Raw genomic sequence first — 20,079 nt, forward strand, 5'->3', positions numbered from 1 at the left:
CACATTTGGTGATGAATTTCTCTGAAGGAATTAGGAGGAAAGCAGCACCCTCTTTCTATGCTGAAAGGGCTAGAAAATGCTTGATCACAATTTTTGGACTTGGTGGCTGGTACAATAACAGCAGCTTAATTTATGTCATTGGAACAATAAAGAAGTGCAACAATGGTAGTGTTTGAGATACTTAATATATGTAGTTTGCAAAGTAGGCCACTCACTTTCTCTTTCTTTCTTTCTCTCTCTCTCTCTCTCTCTCTCACACACACACACACACACACACACACACACATGAGTGCGAATGCACATGCTCCATACAATATACATATTCACTCTTTCTCTACCCAATCTGTATCTATTATTTCCTAAAGTTACTTTCCAATCTATATAACTGTGTTTTAATATATGGAATTAAATGGGGAAGGGGTATAAAAAACCATGGAAGACAGATTGAAGGAAATTTTCTCTTCAGAGCTACTGAAGATATGCCATCAAAAGAGTGAAAATCTAGGATCAGGGAAGTAGTGACACAGACAGTCAACACCATCTCCAATGGCCAAGATGACATCTCTTTGAAGTTCTATTTCTAGGCACTTAGGCTCAAAGGGTTCTAGGCTCATAGATTAAGAGCTGGAAAGCATCTTAGAAGTAATCTAATCAAACTTGTAAGGTCTTATTTCACATCTCTATGTTCAAGTCAAAGCCAAAAATAAAAATATGCACAGGAGTATCCTCCCAAAGATCTCCTCCATTTTGCTACAAGTGTACTAAATATGTTGAATCTCATATTGTTAAAGAAAAAACTGTATATTTTTTCTTCTTTTTCTTTAGTAAGGAAAACCATATTTCTGTGGCATAAACAGTAAGAAAAGACTCATCGAATTTCTGGCACCATTTAGTCAAATTTTATCAACTGGGATTTGAAATCAAGTCTTATAGACACTTCAGAAGATAAGGCACATAAAGGGTTTTGTGAATCTTAAAAAACAACCTACATGTGAGCTATTATTGTTGTCCTGCTATACTAGTCTCATCAAATGACATATGTAACTCTCCTTCAAAATAAATCAAGAGAACAAAAAGGGCAAAAAGTATTATTTTTCAATTCTACTAACTGGAAGTTACTTCATATGATTAAAGGAATTCACCTTGCAACCTATATTTTCCTCAGGTCTACAGAAATTGAGTAAGAGTGGTTATCTTCCAAATCAGCACAGTCATTCATATAGTTCTCAGATCTCCATTAAAGCTGTGCTATTACTAGGAAAGGTTACTGCCTGAAAATTATACAGCATTCTCAGATCTAAATACACCATAATAACTAAGTAACAGAGAGCTATTGGCAGCTGAAACTACCTTATCAAATCATGTGGGTTTCCCTAAGGTAGACCTATGGAAGGAAGAAAAAGCTTTCCAGGAAGTGAAATGTAAATGTTAGACTCACACTAGCACAACTCAGGCAATGACAAAAATGCAACTCTGGCTACACTTCTAATTCTTGAATTCATCACACTGAGAATAATTATGAGAAAAAAAAAAAAAAAAAAAAACCAACAACAACAAAACACAAACAACAAAAAAATGGTGATTCAAGGGTGGAAAAAACTCACACCCCAGAATAATTATGATGGTACTGCAGTTTTTTTCTAAGTTATGTAGAACTGAAAAAAATGGAACTGCCTTAATTGTAACCACAACTATGCTCAGAATTATAAAATTTTTAGAAATGGAAAGGACACATAGAAGCATCTAAGAGATGAAATGTCCTTGTCAAGATACTGAACAGACCATTCAGTGTTGGCTTCAAAAGCATCTGAAGGTAGGATATATTTACTCTCTTCCCCACCTCATAGCAACACATTTAGGGATAGCTCTACTTTTTGAGATGTTTTTGTTTTTTAGATTTTATTTTCTTCATTTTTTCAAGCCTAACTCTACCTCTCTACAACTTCTATCCACAGTATCTAATCTAATTCTATCCTTGGGCCAAACAGACTAAGTCTTACCTTATGACAACCCCTCCAATATAGAAAGACCTTTATTATCCTATCTCTGAGTCTTTTCCAGGCTATCATCTCTACATCCTTCAACTGATTCTCCTACAACATGATCTTCAGACCATTTACTCTGTTGACAAACAAAATATGCTATTAAAACAACCATGGACCAATTATCTCCCTTTCTTCTACATAAACTAGCCAGTAGAGAGAAGGTGAAATTATTTTCACTGACTATATATTATCTTTCTATTGAGGTGGGTAGGAGAAGAAATATTTCCCAACAACAAAAAATTTAGCTAACTGGGTAGGAAAGGGCCCTATCAAGCAAGTATTAGCAGGAAGAAAACTCCAATCACTAATTTTAGTTACAATTAGCATCGACAATGCAATAACTAAAAAATAAATCTTATTCTCTAACTACAAATGTGTGCTTACAAGAAAATCAGGCCCTAATGGACATTCTCTTCTAAATATTGACAAGTTCTTTATTAAATGACATTAAAAGTCACTTTTAAGAATTAGGATGTTATAAAGAAATGTTTTAATTTAAAAAAATACTGTTATACAGTATTTTTATGTTATATGTTATAACATATGTTATACAGGTGGCACCTGTATGTTTATAATAACAAATAAAGAATGTAAACAGGAAAAGCCAAGCACACAATAATCTCCACAGTTTGCTACCTGACAAAGTATTTTTTGTCTAGACTCTTATTGTTTAGACTCTCTGACATTAGAATTTAGGCTGTCGTTTCAATCTGTAAGTAATGTTATTATTAATAGATTGCACTTAATCTAGGTTAGATTGAGCATCTTTCACAAGGGTTCTGCATCTCAAATCACACGTCTTTTTAAACTAAGATAAATGCTTTGTTTCCCTTTATGTAGAATTACAATGTAAGATATCACTAAAGTGTAATTTCCTTCCCTGATTATATGAAGAAAAGAAATGCTACTTTTTTCAAGATTCTCTATTTAAGACATCATTTACAATTTCAAGGTCTCTTCAAATACCCCTCCGGCAGAATTTGTTGCTAATAGGGGGAAAAAAATCAGAGAATCCATATTACCCACCATGCCAAGGATGGAATTAAAATTTAAGCATTCTTTTCAAGAAGGGATTCAAAACCCCAGAAACTTCTATGTTCCTGAGAAACTGACACTGAAATATGTATACCCATTTATTCACTATCTCCCATTTCCTCCTACTTTGACCTTAACTTTTTATTTCTTTACCTTGGAAGTGTCTTAAGCACAAGGGATTATAGCAAAGGTTCTCTCCTTTTTTAACATAACTCATCTGAAAAATTAGACCAACTAGTCCTTCCTGAACACTACCTATAGCCACAGAAGAATTTCCATTGACTTATATAATCTTCTCTACTTTAAGCTGTTTTCTGGGATAATCACTTTGGATGTTACCAGATACATCAAGATGAAAGCCTGCAAAATTCCATTTACAGATAGGGAATAAAGTGCCATCCTTTGCCAAAAGATCTGCCTAATTCATTTTTACCACCACCACCATCATTTCCCTTCCCTTGCCTTCCCCCCCCAAAAAAAAAATTCTAAATATTTAAATTTAATAATGGAGTCTCACCATCTACAGTACACGAAGAGCATCATGTACTTCCAAATGATGAAATCAGAGTCTAACCAGGATAGGGCTTGACCCAGGGTGCTGAAATTTGGAGAATAGCCTGAACTTGAAGGTTTTTGTTTTTACAATATTTAGAAATAGCTGAGCTTAGCAACCACTTAGTAAGAATTGTTGAAATATATAGCTTTCTTAGGAGAACTTTGTCCTCTCCTCCTTTAACACTAGTATAACAGAAACTGTTATACTTGCCCAGGTTCATTTTGTGTTTCCCGTCCTGAATGCAAAAATCGGTATTTATGGCTCTGACCCAAGTGAGCTATCATTTGGAATGACTTCATTTGAGTAAAAGAAAGATCTCTGGGGAAAAAACCACTCTTTGAAAATTGGATTAAAAACTCTAATGCAAACAATGCTTTGTTAGTAATTGTCTATGAATCTAAAAAAAATATTATTTTATATACTTTACTATATTTTACTTTAAAGTTTAAAATATCATATTTCCAAAATATTTTGAAAAAGTAGGCATTTACCAAATTTGTGTTGAACCAGTTACTGATATAGAGATGTATTAAATTCCCTATTCAAAAAAAAATTACATATCTATTATATGTGGGTTTTTAATTAATATGTCAACCGCAGTTACCATTAGCCCATTCTAAATTGCTACTATGTTGATATATATTTATATAGTTGTGCTTGCAAAATTATAGTTAGATTGCCCAACTATTTGTCAGGGGTAGAGTAAAAGAGGGTTCTGGTCACAATGTAACCCTTTGTTACTTAGAACCACAACTTTTCTTCCTTCCTTTCACACTAGCAGGAGGATCTCTGAGATTGCAAACCTTCATTAGATGGAATCAAGAAAGGGAGAAGCATTTTATTTTTCCATTTTCATTATGTAATTGTAGTTTTGTCCCAATTAAATACTTTGCTATTTAGAAAAACAAAATGGATCAAAAAAAATGTGCACAATATAAAATAACCTCCAAATAAAAATATGCATTTCTTTAATTAGAAAGATATGGTGTCAAAACCACCTACAACAAAAATCGAATAATTATAAAAAAAAAAAATCTTTCAATTACATGTTATTTTCCCCACAGAAAATTTGACTAGTTTCTATAACTCTTAAAAACTGTCAGCCGAACTAAAATGTTTAGTCTGGATAAAATTATTTCACAATAGCAATCAGCATATTCATTTTTAAATGTGAAATAGATTTAATATTGGTTTTACCAATAAAATTTCATCATAATAGCATTGTAGGCATAGCATTTTTCAAAAATGCAAAATATATTTAATAGGGCATTTACCAGTAAAATCTTGTCATAATAACATTCTAACATATCCATTTTTTTAAAATGTGAAATATATGATGATTTTACTAATAAAATGATGTCATGATAGCATTCGAATATATTCATTTTAAAAAATAAAGTATGTGGGGCAGATAGTTGGTATAGTGAATAGAGCACCAGCCCTGAAGTCATGAACCTTGGACACTTAACATTTCCTAGCTGTGTGAGCCTGGACAAGACACTTAACCCCAAATGTCTCAAAAAAAAAAATTAATTTAAAAAAGTATATTCAATAGTGGTTTTACCCTGTTACAAAGTCAGCTGGTAATAAGATATTAATTTCTACAGGAAATACTAAAATGAATCTGGCTTTGGTCAATATGGTACAAGAATATAAACATGGGGAAGCAAAGAAGAAGCAGAGTTGGCCAAAGTAGAAACAAAGAATTGGAGGGCACCACAAAAGTTACCTTAGTCCAAGTTTCTCATCTTATGCTTAGGTCACCTTGGACACTTCCTCTCTCTAGAACTCAGTTTTCATATCTGTAAAATGGGGCTGGGGGGGGGGGGGGTCAATTAGGTAAAGCAGTCCATACAGTTCTGGGTCTGGAGTTAGAGATACCTGAATTCTAATCTGTCCTCAGATATTTACTTGCTGTGAAACCCTAAACAAGTCATTTACCAAATATTTGTTGAACCAAAGTCACTGAGACAAAAATATGTATAAAATTCCCTGCTCAAAAAAAAAAAAAAAAAAACCACCATTGTCTTTTTCAGTTTCCTCAACAATAAGGGAGGAAAATAACAGCACCCACCTCACAGGGTTATGGTGAGAATCAAGTGAGATGAGGTTTGTAAAGGACCATAATGATAGCTGTTACAGCTATTATTCTAGCTATTATTATTAACATCATGAAAACCATCTAGATAGAGGACAGGAATCTGCCCACCGTTAGAACGTTAATTAGACTTGTATAACATTAGAGTTTCTAAACTTCAACACTGCTTTGATTCTTTTCCTTCTTTCCTTCTTCTCCTATAGTACAGTGCATGTACACACACACTTACACACATACACATGCATATACACACTTTAATTCATTTTAAAAATACATTTATCACATATTTTCCCTCTGCAAGTGAAATTAATCTTTACATTGAAATTACTGACAACATTGAAGAACAGTAACCAGAAATTCTTGAACAAAATGTCAACAATTCCACATCCAATTTTTAGTAACAATATTCCACATACTGACCCCTCAGTCTTTCATGTAAATAGACATCTTTACTCAAACAATTTGAACAGTTTGTAGAACCATAGAAAATAAACTTGGAGATGTTCACAATTCATTTTTTCTATTTTACCAGTACCTTAACTAGAACAGGGAAACCTGAACTTTCTCCCACATCAACAATATTTAAATAATTAGATGGTACCAAAGTCCCATCATAAGGTGCACTTTTTGTTCCCTGGTAGCTAACCCCCAAGTGAATTCCTTCTACTCTATTCCTTGCCTCCATCTTCTGTTTCACAAGATACAAAAGTTCAGCCATAAATCTGAATTTTAGATATGAAGCAACTGAGGGCCATTGTGATAAAGTAGTCATCAAAGACACCTACCCTCAGTTATGGGAGTCAGCCCTAAAATTAAAATCATTTAAATCCCAGATAAATGTTCATTCAGTATAATACACCAAAATCTTATTCAACTGTTTTTGGTTTTCTTTTTTAATAAAATTATGTATAAAATACAGGAACACTTTAAATTTGTCACTCTGTAAAATTATTCAAATACAAAAATCTCCTCCTTTTAAAAAAGAAACAGTGCATACAGATATGAGTGCAAGGATGTGGTCGGGCAATTTCCCCACCTGGGTGAAACATTTTAAATATTGATGTTGGTTCTTTGAAGATGCAAAAAAAAATTTTCTGATATATTCAACAGGTAGTTATTATTCTTTTCCAAGTGAAATAGGGGCTAAAAACATCTAGTGGTAGAAGTTGTTGAAAAGGGTGAAGACCTGTGTCCTTTCCATTTCATCCTCCTCATAAGGAACAAAAGGATTTTGCCCACAGTGTCTAATTTCTTACATGGCCTTATTTTTAAAAATCTTCACAATAAATAAACCAATCAGGTTTTCAGGTCAGCACATTTGCTGAATAAAACTGATAAACAAAAGCCCCAAAGCTCCTCTCTTTTACTACACTCAAAAAAAAAAAAAAAAAAAAAAAAAGTTACATCCCTTCTCAGTTTGTTAAAAAAGGAATAGTGATACCTAAGCCAGTGTGACTATTTGGAGGACTAGTACAGTGCAAATGAAACAAAAAGGAAGACTTATGGGTTGAAGATTTAAAGTTAAGTTGGACTCCTGTCACCCAATCTCACATCACAATCAAGATGAGTGACAAGTCCAAAGAGCAGAGAACACTTCACAGTATATCTACCTAGAACATGTAAAACCATTAAAACCAAAAAACAAAATACAACAGAAAAAAAATAACACGTATAATAGAGAAAATATCCCATGGCCTTCAATTTGAAGATCCTAGGATTCAGTAAGGCAATGTCGCAGAGAAAGATCATAAGAGTGGTTTGTCATTATCTCTCCTTCCCCTTCCCACAAAAGGTGTCTGCCCCTAAAAAGGGCAGTGTGAAGGCGCTCTACACATGTACCTGAAGGTACGTCTAAACTTCTTGAACACAGGTTTGAACACATAAGAAAACCACTGCTTGGAAATACTTGTTTCCTTTGAGATTTAAGCCATAATCCAGTCTTGTAATTCTCTGTAATCTCAAGAAGCAGTTTCTCATTTTCATTTCGCCTCAGATAAATGTAGAACATCAACGTATGGCGCCTTCTTTGGAATTCAACTGATCATGACTTATTATGGTCATCTTCTGGGGGTACAACTTCCAGCAATATCTGCAGGGTTCTGGTTATTACATCTATAAATAATAATTTGAAGAAGAAAAAAAAGTATAATTAGAGATAAATGAGAAACAAAGCTCCAGAAGACATATGAGTACAGTGACAATGTCCTTGGTCCTGGCCAAAATGTTCAAAACACACAATAGTTGCATTTCTCATCTTTCATCCGGCTGAATGATCTTGAAACTTCTCTGACTGAATTCTCTAACCTGCACTCAAAAGTTCATTATTGAGATAAACCCAGTAAGATCTCATCAGCCTTTATCTTCTACCTTCCCAGAGAGCTTAGGTCAGATAGCAACTCATTTCTCACCTGGCTGTACTACTTTGAAACCTCTCCGACTGAATTCTATACCATGTTAGAGGAATAGTACTTTTTTCTTTCTCCTTTCCCTCTCCCCCACCATCTCTCAGCTTCCTATTGCTCATTAAATTGTAAACTCCTGGAGGGCAGAAACAAGTTTTGTTTTTGTTTTTTTAATTTGCATCCCTAACACTTAGCACATTAAGTGCCTTAAGCAAACTGAGTGATTTGTATGAGTATTTATTTCATCAGGATCTCACATAAGGTTTAAATTAATATCATTTTTGCCATTTCTTTCTGGGTTCCTTGGTGATGATAAATTAACCCATTTGTTGGCAAGTTTCTCATTTCTGAACCAAACATCTGAAAATATCTAACAGCAGAAGACAGAGGAAACTTTATGCTATAAAATTCAGTGAGAGTTTACATGAACCATTTGGCTTATCACTTTTAATAGGGTAAAATCATTTGCTATTTCCCAAGCAATCTTTCTTACCCTGGATAAAGGCCGTTGCCTAGTTAATCTTATTGGAGTATTCTTCTTGGATCACTTTTGCTCCTCAGAATTTCCCCATTGGCTCCAAAGCATCAAAGTTTCTGTCATTATAGCCAGTTTTAATTAATCTCTCAGTTGGGCTGATATAAACTTTTCTCCCTCACTTGGGATTTTGTTGCCAAGAATACCAGTTAAGTATTAATTAGAGCTAGTATTTTTCTGTTATTTTTTTAAAATCTCTACCCCCTACTAAGTGCTTTTGCTTTTTGGGGGGAAAGGAGGAGGGAGGTAATTGAGACACAGAATAGAATTTAAGAGAGCATCTAATCTAATCTCATTTTACATATAAGAAAACTGAGACAAAAAAGTGAAGTGATTCATTCTCATTTTCCTAAGTAGGTGATTTTCCATTTATATAAATAGAAAGATACTCTCAATTATGAGATTCAAAACAAAACATTTTACCTGTATTTTTCATTCTATTATACCTCATCTCTTCACTCTTGTAGTTTCTTACTATCAGCATATCAATCTCCTCTGTTAAAGTGCACAAATTTATTTCAGGTTTACTTTGCCTTATCATTCTAATCTCATGTGTGATTCTCCTTTCAAGTTAAACCCAATACCTAGTCCAAATAAAGAAGAAAATATGGCTTCACATAGCTATGTAGTTGGAAGGAGGAATAATACTTTTAAAGGCAATATTTTAGTAATTTTGTGAAAATAGTTTTGACCTCATAGACCTCCTGAAAGGGTTCCCAGGATTTTCAGAGAACATATTTTGGGAACTTTTAGTTTAGATAAAAAGAACTAATTTCTATCAGGAGTGGTCCCAAAAGGCGAAAAAAAAAAATCTCAAGTCCTTACCAAGAAGTCTAAGTACATAGCTTGACGCTATTCTAGTAAAAGGATTAGAATTCATTATTAATTCCTTTCATGCCCTCTGAGTTGCAGCTAAAGTAAATTGCTTGCTATTGGCCTTTCATGATATTATTCCATCTCCCACCAGCAGGTCTTTATCTAGATTGTTCCTGATACCTGGGATGACCTCCCACTGTATCTCTACCTTCTGGAGTCCCTAGCTCCTTTAAAGGATCATTTCAAAGATACTCTTCTCCAAGAGACCTATTCTGATTCCACTAGTTAGTGATTCTTCTCTCCTCCCTCAAGCCTGGAAACATAAGACCACACAACATTATTTTTAAATTGAATGACCTCAGGATCCTTGGTTCCATAATATTTCTACTATACAGGCTTGTGTCAAATCATCCCCCTACCCCACCCAATCCTGCCCAGGAATAGAAGGCCACTGCTACCTAATACCCTGTTGTATGTAGGATAGAAGCAGACATAAATGGTTGAATTAGTTAGCAGCAGCTCAATAAAACTTTCTGTGACTTCTAAGGGACCAGGAAGATATAAACAGGAAGAAAATATGGAATTTATGTAGAATCTTTGAGTGTTCAAAGAACTGAAAGAAAATGAAACTATCCTAGAAGAAAAAGAGAATCAGGTTCCATGACAATTGGATCAAAGATTGGGAGTTCTGGGCTAAAGAGCAGGATCACATAGTATAATGTAAAAAGCAAAATAATAAGAACCAAAGGACCTATTTAAAAATATCAGTTCTGCAAATTCCTACTTGCAGGACCAGTACTTTAATGGTCACATGCCAATGACTTTACTTCCTGGAGGACTCAGCTTCTTCAACTCTAGCATGAGGGGACTGGACTGGGAAATTCTCCTAGCTCTCCATTATTGTTATCATGTGTGGATTAGGACAAAATCTGCACAGGGCTTGAAGAAGTAGCAGGGTTAGGTAAGAAGAAGCATCCTTTGTACGGGGCAATTGACTTCCTTCTCTCCCTCAATCCTCATTTTTTTCTCAATCGCCTTGCCCCTTAGATCCATTCAAGGTGAAATGAAAAGCAGATATAAAGATTGGGATGGAGGAAACAAACTCCCCTTGGCAACAGCCCATGGGAGAGAGGAGGAAGGAATTCCTAAGGAAGAGAGACAGGATGGGAACCTACAGAATCATAGGTTTATAGATTTTGTTTTAGAAAAGACCCTTGAGGGGCAGCTAGGTGGCATAGTGAGTAAAGCACCAGCCCTGAAGTCTGGAGGACCTGAGTTAAAATCTGGTCTCAGACGCTTAATACATCCTAGCTGTGTAACCTTGAGCAAGTCACTTAACTCCAATTGCCTCAACAACAAAAAAATAATAATAAAATGAAATAAGGAAAAAAAAAAAAAAAAAAAAAAAAAAAAGATCCTTGAGCCTGAGTTCTTACCTTAATTTTAGGGGATTTATGGTGTTGGGTGGGAAAAATAATTTGATGACTATATTTCCTATGAAATTGGTTTCCTTCATAACATATGCATTTTGTTTTATGAATTTAAAAACATTCTGAAAAGGGATTCATAGTCTTTATCAGAGTCCATTACTCACAAAAAAAAGGTCATCTAGTTTAATCTTCTCATTTTATAAATTAGGAACTGGCCTGGAGAAGGGAAGCCCCAAGTAGCAGAGACAGGCTTAGAATCTGAGTTTCTCAGCAGTGTGGTGAACAGTCATCTGGCTGAGTGGTTGGATGTGCAAGAGTGAATTGTAATCCTGTTAAAGTCCCAAGCAATGAACAGGAATTTGCAGCACATTAATGCCCCAACTTCCCCCACCTCCTAAACTGAGGACTAAGAAGAAATCGCTCCATGTCTTTCACCGGCCCTTTGTGTGATTAGACATGAGAGTCGTGTACAGTAAGTCCTGTCTTCCCTCTGGCCCTTCTGTTATTTTGTTTACACCATTGATTCACATCTGGTCACAAATCATGGACTTACTGAAAACAAGAATAAAGTATTCCCTTTCTCTTTAAAGTCAGCTTTCAACAGATAGGGCCTGCTTGCGGGGCTGTGAAATCTGCAGGTGCCTTTATTCTATTTAGTATTTGGAAGCTAATCTCCAACACATTTGCTCTGAAACTACGCTGTAGGTTTGAGTGCAACAATAGGGTGTTGAGATGAGAAGAGCAATGATGTGGTTTAGAATGAGACAATGAATTAATGGCCTTCCTTACAATCTCAAAACATATAGAGGCAGTAAGGCTGAGGTTTGGGGTGTAGAAAACCACCATTTAGAGATGGAGATGAGGCGGCTTCTCAAAAGAAGAAACTTTGATAGTAAACTTGGGTGTTAGGTAAGTGAGGAAAGGATGAAGAAAAGTCTCTCGACTTTAAGTGGGATGGTTGACAGCTGATCTCATTTCCCTGGAACACAGCAGGTGGCTCACTAAATATTGGTTGAATTATATTGGAAGGATACTTCAAGACAAAGAAACCAAACAAAATACATATAGTAATGTAACATGAGGGGAAAGTACTAACAACTGGGGAGATCATGAAAGCCTCATAAAGAAGGGAGTATCTGAACTGAGGCTGGAAGGAAGTTAGGGATACTAAGAAGAAGTGAGTAGGAAGAGAGTTCAGGCATGGGGAACAACAAAAGAAGGGTAGTTAGAGAGTGCATTGTCTATATGCAGAACAATTTTAAGGGCAGCCTGGCTGGAAGATATGGACACAAAAGGGAAAGAAAGTTGGGGGGCTGTTTTAGGGGGTATCTAGGAGTGGCTTGGAGTTAGGAAAATTCAACTCCTTGAGTTCATATCTGACCTCAGACACTTACTGTGTCTGTGTGCCCTAGGCAAGTCACTTAATCCTGTCTTCCTCAGTTTCCTCATCTGTAAAATGGCCTGGAGAAGAAATGGCAAACCACTCCAGTATCTTTGCCAAGAAAACCCCAAATGTGGTTGTGAAGAGTAAGATATTTTTAGTCATATCTGACTAAAAACCACTCAACAGCAAATTGAAAGACAGACTGCAAGATTTTAATTGCTAACATGAACAATTTGCATTTTGTTTTAGAGGCAATAGGGAGCCACTGAATCTTTTTGAATAGGGAATTGGCAGAGTAAAAGCTGTGTTTTAGAAATGTTGATTTAGCAACTGTATCATGGGAGAGATTAGAGAAGAATAGAAAATCAATTATCAGACTATGGCGACCTATGAAAGAAGGGGATAGATGTAAGTATTTCTCCCTAAGGTTTCTCCTCTGGGCACTGAAATGTGCCACAAACCCACTTTCTAGTTGTATGTCAATTCCCTCTCTCCAAATGCTGAACAGTTAGTATTTCTTTTCCTTCAAAATAGTTATAAAGCCCCAATTCCCTCCCCTCACTTCTCCTATCCTCTATGCATCTCCCCAGTAGAGTAACTATAATTCGGAGGTCCCTTATAAAGGTCAAAATCAACCTTTACTGGCTTGTAATATCAGAGGAGGCAATTAGGCAGAGTAAAATCCCATTTTTCAAGAACAAGGTTGGAAACAAGACCAATCCACTAAACAGAATTTTCCCAGGAACACAGCAATTGGTTAACAGTGAGGCAGCTGCTGAAACCTTTGTAGGCAAAGGCTGATGGCAGAAATATGACTGAAGGGAGCAGGCAGAAACTAGCAGATCATGAGACAGGCTGGCCTACAATGACTGACCAAATGGCAGGAGGGGCTGAGTAATTATCCTCTACCTTCCACATTGGTTTCTTAGAAAAACCAGGCCCACGCTGGACAACAGGTCATTTTGAAACACTGGAGAATGCATATTTGCCCTTGCCAATTCCTCACTCCATTTTGGAATTAAATGGTATGCCTGCCAAAGTTGCTTTCTCTCAAAATCAACCTTAAAAAAAAACCTCTCCATGCCTTCCTACCCAACTCCACACTTTCTGCTTTCCTTTACTCCTGACTAAAGAAGCCTTTTTACCCACAAATAGAATTTCCTCATTCAGCAGTGCCAGCAAATCCTTCTTCCCAAGTCCTAAAACACTAAAAGACAGCTTGGAGTCAACTACTTTTCAATATTCCCTTGCCATACTTGTCACTTTTCTTGGTTATTTGGATTCTTGATATAGAAGATGGTGAAATGGCTAGAGTGCTAGTCCTTGGAGTCCAGAAGATCGGAATTTAAATCCTTTCTCAGACATTGGACAGCTTCATCTATCTCTCTGGACCTTATATTCCTCATCTGCAAAATAAAGCTATTTACATCTCAGGAGAGTTCAACCTATCAGTATAAAATCAAGTATAAAGTTCTGAGATACACTGAAGAATCAGAAATTTAAGGATCTAATAATAAATCGAAGGGTCTAATAAAAAATAAGGCATCTAATCATGATTTGATTCCAGAAGACAAAGGGAAAAACACACATTACTCATGTAAGCTAAGACATGGACCTCAGGTCTGGAATGGTTGTCATAGAGGGGTAGTATCCTATTAAATTTTGCTTGACTATTTATTAAAGGAAAGGGGTTATTGGAAAAGAACTGGGATATAAAGAAGTACTAATTAACCTTTTTTTAAAAGAAAATTATCATTAAGGTAGAGCACTCAGCCTATACAAATGGGCCTCCACAGATGCTCGTACACTCAAAGATTCAATTTTAAAGCACGAAGATGACCATCCATCCCCCTACTTGGAGTAATGCTTAGGAAGCATTTTGAGGGCTACAGATTACAACCCCATGATACCATTCTGGCTATTAATAAAGTGGAGCAGATGAGGCAGCACGTGGTAGAGATTTTGTTATCTGAAAGCTGCAGCATAAAACACTATGTGTATTTTTAGCAATACCTTCTGTGTTCAGGAGTTTACCTTGGAAGACCGAAGCAGGAACAGGCCTACTGGCTCTGATTTGCCCAACCACATATGGTAGGAGTGTGGGAATAGCAGCAGACAGCTAATACATGGGTGAAATATTAACTGCCAGGTGCAAGGCCAAGAGTTCCCCCTCCCACTCTTGGAAAATGGAATTGTAATAATACTTTACATATGAAAAGTGCTTTTATCGTTTTCAAAGGGCATTCAAACATACAATCTCACTTGATCCCCGCAGCATGTGCAGTTTTGACCACTAAGGTAGTCTGGGCAGATGTTGAGAATGACTAAACAAGCTTAATTAATTTACAAGCCAGGGTTAGGAAGAAAAATGTCACACTGTGGACTCCACCGAAAGTCTGTCAGACGCACCCTCCCGATTTCTAAGAAACGGATTTATACTGACACCTTCCTTGGGACGAGTGCTCGTGGGACCCTACGGAAGCACAACATCGTCCCTCAGAATGGAGATTTTAATAATTCTGCCAGCACTGCTCTAGGCTGACATAGATAATTATGGGTTTTATTTAAAGGCAAGTGTGTTGTACAGGAAACCTGGCCTCCATCCCCCAAATGTTTAGCGTAAGCATTCATTCTCTTGCTGGGAGACACAGAGGCCACCAATAAAATAGAAAAAAAAAAAAAGATTATGGGTCCAGGCTCAGGCTGTACTTTGTCATTTTCCCTGCTACCACAATGGATTTGAATATGTCACAGAGGTATCTACCCCTCCCCTCCTGCCCAAGAAGCTCATGTTTTTAAAAAAGAAAGAAAGAACAGAGGAATTAACTACTCTATCACAGCTGGCAAAGGAAAAAAAAAAAAAAAAAAAAACTGCTTTCCATCGAGCCCACGGCTCCCTTAAAGAGCACATTTTATTTCCATCAGAGGAACGCTATCAAGCAAAAAGTGGTTCAACACTGGCATCCTGTGGCCAGAAAGATTAATCAACTCTCAGCTTCTGCTTTTCAGACTCTGAGCATCCTCTTACTCTCCGAGTCTACCACAGCTCTCTGCTACTTCCTAATGGTGGTCAGCGAAATCTCACTGCTGGCAGAGGTATATTAGGAATATTGGGTACAGCCTCATGGGAGGCTCTGTGTCCCTCTAAAGGGGCTCATACGATCTGTTAACTTTAACCCAGCCAGGTCCAGCCGAGAAATAAGAGCCTGCAGCAGAAAAAAGAATGAGTTCTAACACAGCAGGTAATGGGGGAAAGCCTTCTAGGTAGCTGAGCTCATGCGATTCCTCTCTAAAATAGCATTACAAGTTTTATCCATGAGGCTCAGAACCTGTGTACATGGGTGTGTGTGTATGTACATGTGCATATGTATATGTAATTGCATGTCTGTGTATGTATACAGACAAGCAAGTATGTACACACATACACATACACACACACACACACACACACACACACACAGTTTTTGTTTTGTTTTTTTTTGGTTACGCCAGCAATAAATATTAATTTCATGTATTTTACTGCAAAGGCATTTCATGAGAGTATGGGTAGAGAATAACACAAAATCAGAGGAAGTCATTACTTTTTGGCACTCTCTTGCAAGGAAGCTATAAAGATAATAACTGATAAGATGTTGGTTTAAACCAGAAAATCCCCAGATATTCAGGAGGTTCCAATACCATTTCCTTTTCAAAATCACCCACTATAGTATTGCTAGTAAAATTCAGGAAGGATGAGAGCTAAATGTGGAGGTCACTCACACACACACACACACACACACACACACACACACACATTCAGAGATCAGTGAGGGGGAAAACAATGCTACAAAGAGATTTGAAAGGGAGGAGCAAGTGGGCAAGAAAGGAGGAAATGGGAATCAACTGAGGAAACTGCAAAAGCTGGAATTCAAAAGGAAGAGGTGTGAAATGCAGAAGACAACTGCAAGGAACAGGAGCAGAAGCAGGAAAGACTCACAGGCTGGGAGCATCCTCAGGGAGGCAGAAGAGGAGTAAATGCACCTCCCAATGCTTGGCAGGGGGTGAGATTCTCTTTTCATTATCTCATCATGAGATAAAATCCATAAATCAATAAACTAGGCTCTAAATGCCAGCTGTTTTCTCCTCATAATTTCCCTAAAACCAGGCATTCTTCATATGTACATACATGCATACCTGCACACATGGAGAGATAAGAGACAGAAAAGAAAAGAGAAAAATGAGACAAGAGAAACAGAAATAACAAGAATTAAGGGGAGGGAGAGAGGGAGGAAAAGAGAGAGACAGAGAGACAAAGAGAAGAGGAAGAGGGAAGAAGGGAGGGAAGGAAGAAGGGAGATAGGCATATATAGTCTGAGACTGTTATTTTAAATATAAGTAGTTTCCTGTGTAACTCTCTATATTTTATTGTATGTACTAAAAACATTATCATGGAAGGGTTTCATAGGTTTCACCACACTGCCAAAGGGGTCCAAGATACATAAAAATTTCCTCCTCTAGGAAAACTCTAAGGGCATTATAGATTTCTCTCTAAGTTAAAAACAACAACAGAGCATTTCTTAAATACCTACTATACCCTAAAAATGAAAAACAGACTTCCCCCAAGAATTAGCATATATGCCACTTTTATGTTTTTAACATGATTTCATATCATTAAGCACCATTTATGTCAGGCACTGAGTTGGGGACTAGAAATGTCTTAGATTTTCACAGTGCTCCAAGATATCATCTTAAAGAGGGAAAGGGCCATTTCATTTAAAGAATATACCAGAGCTCACCCTGACAAAAGCTAAATTGAGAAAAGGCACACTAAAAGGAAGCTTCGGTGATTTGCCTGCCACACAATTTTAATGTTCACTGTTCAACTAGACCTTTCCAAGAAGAGGTGATTTCATGAACAGCCTAAAAAATGTAAAAAAATAAAATTTCAAGGGAAATATTTTGACTGGGCTAAGAATACTTATTAACGAACCTGTTAGAAACTTTTGTTAATCTAATTCTTCAAAATTTCTGGAAACAGAATCTATCAAAATATTACTCGGAAAAAAAAAGTTCAAACTTAAATAGCAAAAATGGGGACAGGAAAATGAGTACAGAGTCTAGGTTGAGTACATCGTGGGTCCTTGGTCTCCAATGCTGAGATATACCATGTTCCCCTGCTGGTATTGGTCTTCCCCAACCTTCCATTATGACTTTATATTCAAGGAGTTCTTGGGATGGAGCTAAGATGGCGGAGTAAAGTCAGAAAGCTGCCCAAGCTCTCCCAGTTCCCCTGGAAAAATACATGAAACTATGCTACTATGGCGATAGAGCAGAGCAAAACACAAACTCGGATGAGAAGAGAATCTCCACAGAAGAAATCTCAAAGAATGAGAGAAATTGGGGCTTCTTGGAAATGTTCATATGACTTTGTATTCATTCTATACATAATTTGGATTTGCTTGGTTCAGAATGGCTCATAATGCCTCCTCTGACAGAGGCTATCTCACTTTTTGTCTTTATATCCTCAAATCCTAGAGTAAGTCCTATTACATGGTGGCTACTTGTTGCTGTGAACTGAATCAAAATCCTAAACACTAATGCAAAACTGAAGATGTCTAATCTGCCAAAGACAGCTAGATTCTGAATAAGTGTCTAGGGCACCATGTAGTTCCCACACTTTAACTTATTTATCATTTTTACTACATCCTCCACCTCCATATTTTCCTTTTCCCAACCATGCTACAAACAACGGCTCCGGTGCTAGGTGCCAGGTACTAGGTTTGATACAGAACAATGAAAAGAACCTACTCAAAAAGAGATATAGCCAGGTATGGTGAAACAAAGCCATAAGTGTGCAGTCTGTGATAATAAATATCATGGAGTCTTCATTCCCTTCCTCCTAAATGATTCGAGCTGTTTATCCCCACACATACACTTTTTAGGGGTGGGGTGGGAGAGGGATTTCAGTCAACAATTATTGAACAACCACCCTACCTCAGATTCTCTGAAATACAGCATTTTGATTAAGCTGCCTTTATTCCCAATCCTGAACCACTGTAATTAAGTTACTTAAGGGATTGGAAAGTACAAGTAGGTCATTACATACCTAATAACATTTTTTATCTAAAAATTCTTTAACAGAGCTTAATAGCTTTAAAATCTTAAAGAGCTACTCTCTGCCTGAAATAAATGTCCTGGCAAGGCTCTTCCAAAAGTGGTATCAGCTTAACCTGGAAAGGACTTACTTAGTGGCTTGAATTCAAATGTTTCTCTTCTTTCCAAAAATTATTCACTTCAGAGAGGAGCAACCCTCAATTTTGAAACTGGTTGTTCTTCAAAAAGATTGCTTTGTTTTGTTTTGAATGCAAGTTGTTTATAACTGCAAATTGACTTTTCTTTGGAAATATGGTGTCCAAGTTCCCAAGCTAGCCCACAATAACCTGTTAACCTAAAATGTTGAATTTGTTCCTTTTCTTCCATAAGCCCTAAGGATTAGCTCAGGATTCTCTACCCCAAACAAACTACACTACTCTCTGTCAATTCCCTAAATAGATTTCGTGCTTCTAGCCTCTGACCTTTCCTGAGCAATACAAAATGTTCCCAGAACCACATTAAAATGTTGGGAAATCTTTTAACAAAATACAGAAAATTGCAATAAAATATAGTTAACATTACATTTTACAATTAAGTCAATATGCTCCCCATCAGGATCCTCATTCACAGAGTAAAGTGGCTCCTGTTCTATATGGCTTTGACAACAATGCCTTAAGCAATTCCCCTATGCCAAACATAAGCTGAAACCCATCCTTTTCTCTGCTAGACTTAACACCTTTCCTTCATGACCCAGTTAAATATAATCTCTGTAAAACAGCCATTTCTGTTAATATAGATTCTGACTCATGATAGGCCTAAGGAGAAAGTAGATCATATGAGGTTATACACAGGGCATCTAGAATGTATTATTATTTTTTAAATGATTGGCTATCAGGTAAAAAAATCAGCAAGAAACTACCAGATAAAGTGCTTGGATACTGGCTGACCTAGTCAAATGGCAACATAGGAAAGTGGACCAAAAGATCTTAAAAATACACACTAAGCAAAAATCCTGATTTTATAGATAGGTAAACTGAATCCCAAGGAAGTTAAATGACTTGCATAAAGTCACACTACTACTAAATACACACTGAGACAAGATTTGAGCCAAGTTAACAGAATCAGAAATATAAAGTTGGAAAGAATTATAGAGGCCAGTGAATCCATTTTGCAGAGAAGGGAACTGAAGGCCTGGAAAGCTGATTGACTTGCACAACATTGTTGAAATAATAAACAGCAGAGATGGGATTTTAATCCAGTTCCTTTTCTTTTCTTGTCACCACATAACACAATTTCTTAAATTTTTATTGTTGTTTTTCAGTTATCAGTCATGTCCAGCTCTTCACAACCCTATATAGATTTTCTTGGCAGATTTGCCATTTCTTTTTCTAGCTCATTTTATAGATTAGGAAACTGAGTTAAACAGGGTTAAATGACTTGCTCAGTTTTTGAGGCTGTATTTGAACTCAGAATGAAGTATTTTCCTGATTCCAGGACTGGCATCTATCCATGTACTACCCAGCTGCCCCAAACATATAAATATATATGGTAGTTACATATTTTCTTCTCCTTTAGAACTTAAGCTTCTTGAGAGCAAAGGCGATGTTTTTGCATTTTAATGCCATTTAATTGCCATTTTAATTTGTGCAACTGTTTTAAGGGATACATATGTCCCAACCAGTGTGGCTTTCACAATAATAATATAT

General features: G+C 36.6%; 1 protein-coding gene across 1 annotated transcript in view; it reads right to left on the reverse strand.

Moving 5' to 3' along the window:
- Positions 1 to 5,970: 5,970 nt before the first annotated feature.
- Positions 5,971 to 20,079, reverse strand: part of SLC7A11 (solute carrier family 7 member 11) — a 99,780-nt gene continuing 85,671 nt past the window's right edge. The window contains exon 12 of the mRNA XM_012552210.3: positions 5,971 to 7,846. Coding sequence (XP_012407664.1) covers positions 7,776 to 7,846 — 71 coding nt within the window. The 3' untranslated portion in view covers positions 5,971 to 7,775. The remainder of the gene's footprint in view (positions 7,847 to 20,079) is intronic.

Source organism: Sarcophilus harrisii, chromosome 6, assembly GCF_902635505.1.
Source record: "Sarcophilus harrisii chromosome 6, mSarHar1.11, whole genome shotgun sequence".
NCBI lineage: Eukaryota > Metazoa > Chordata > Mammalia > Dasyuromorphia > Dasyuridae > Sarcophilus > Sarcophilus harrisii.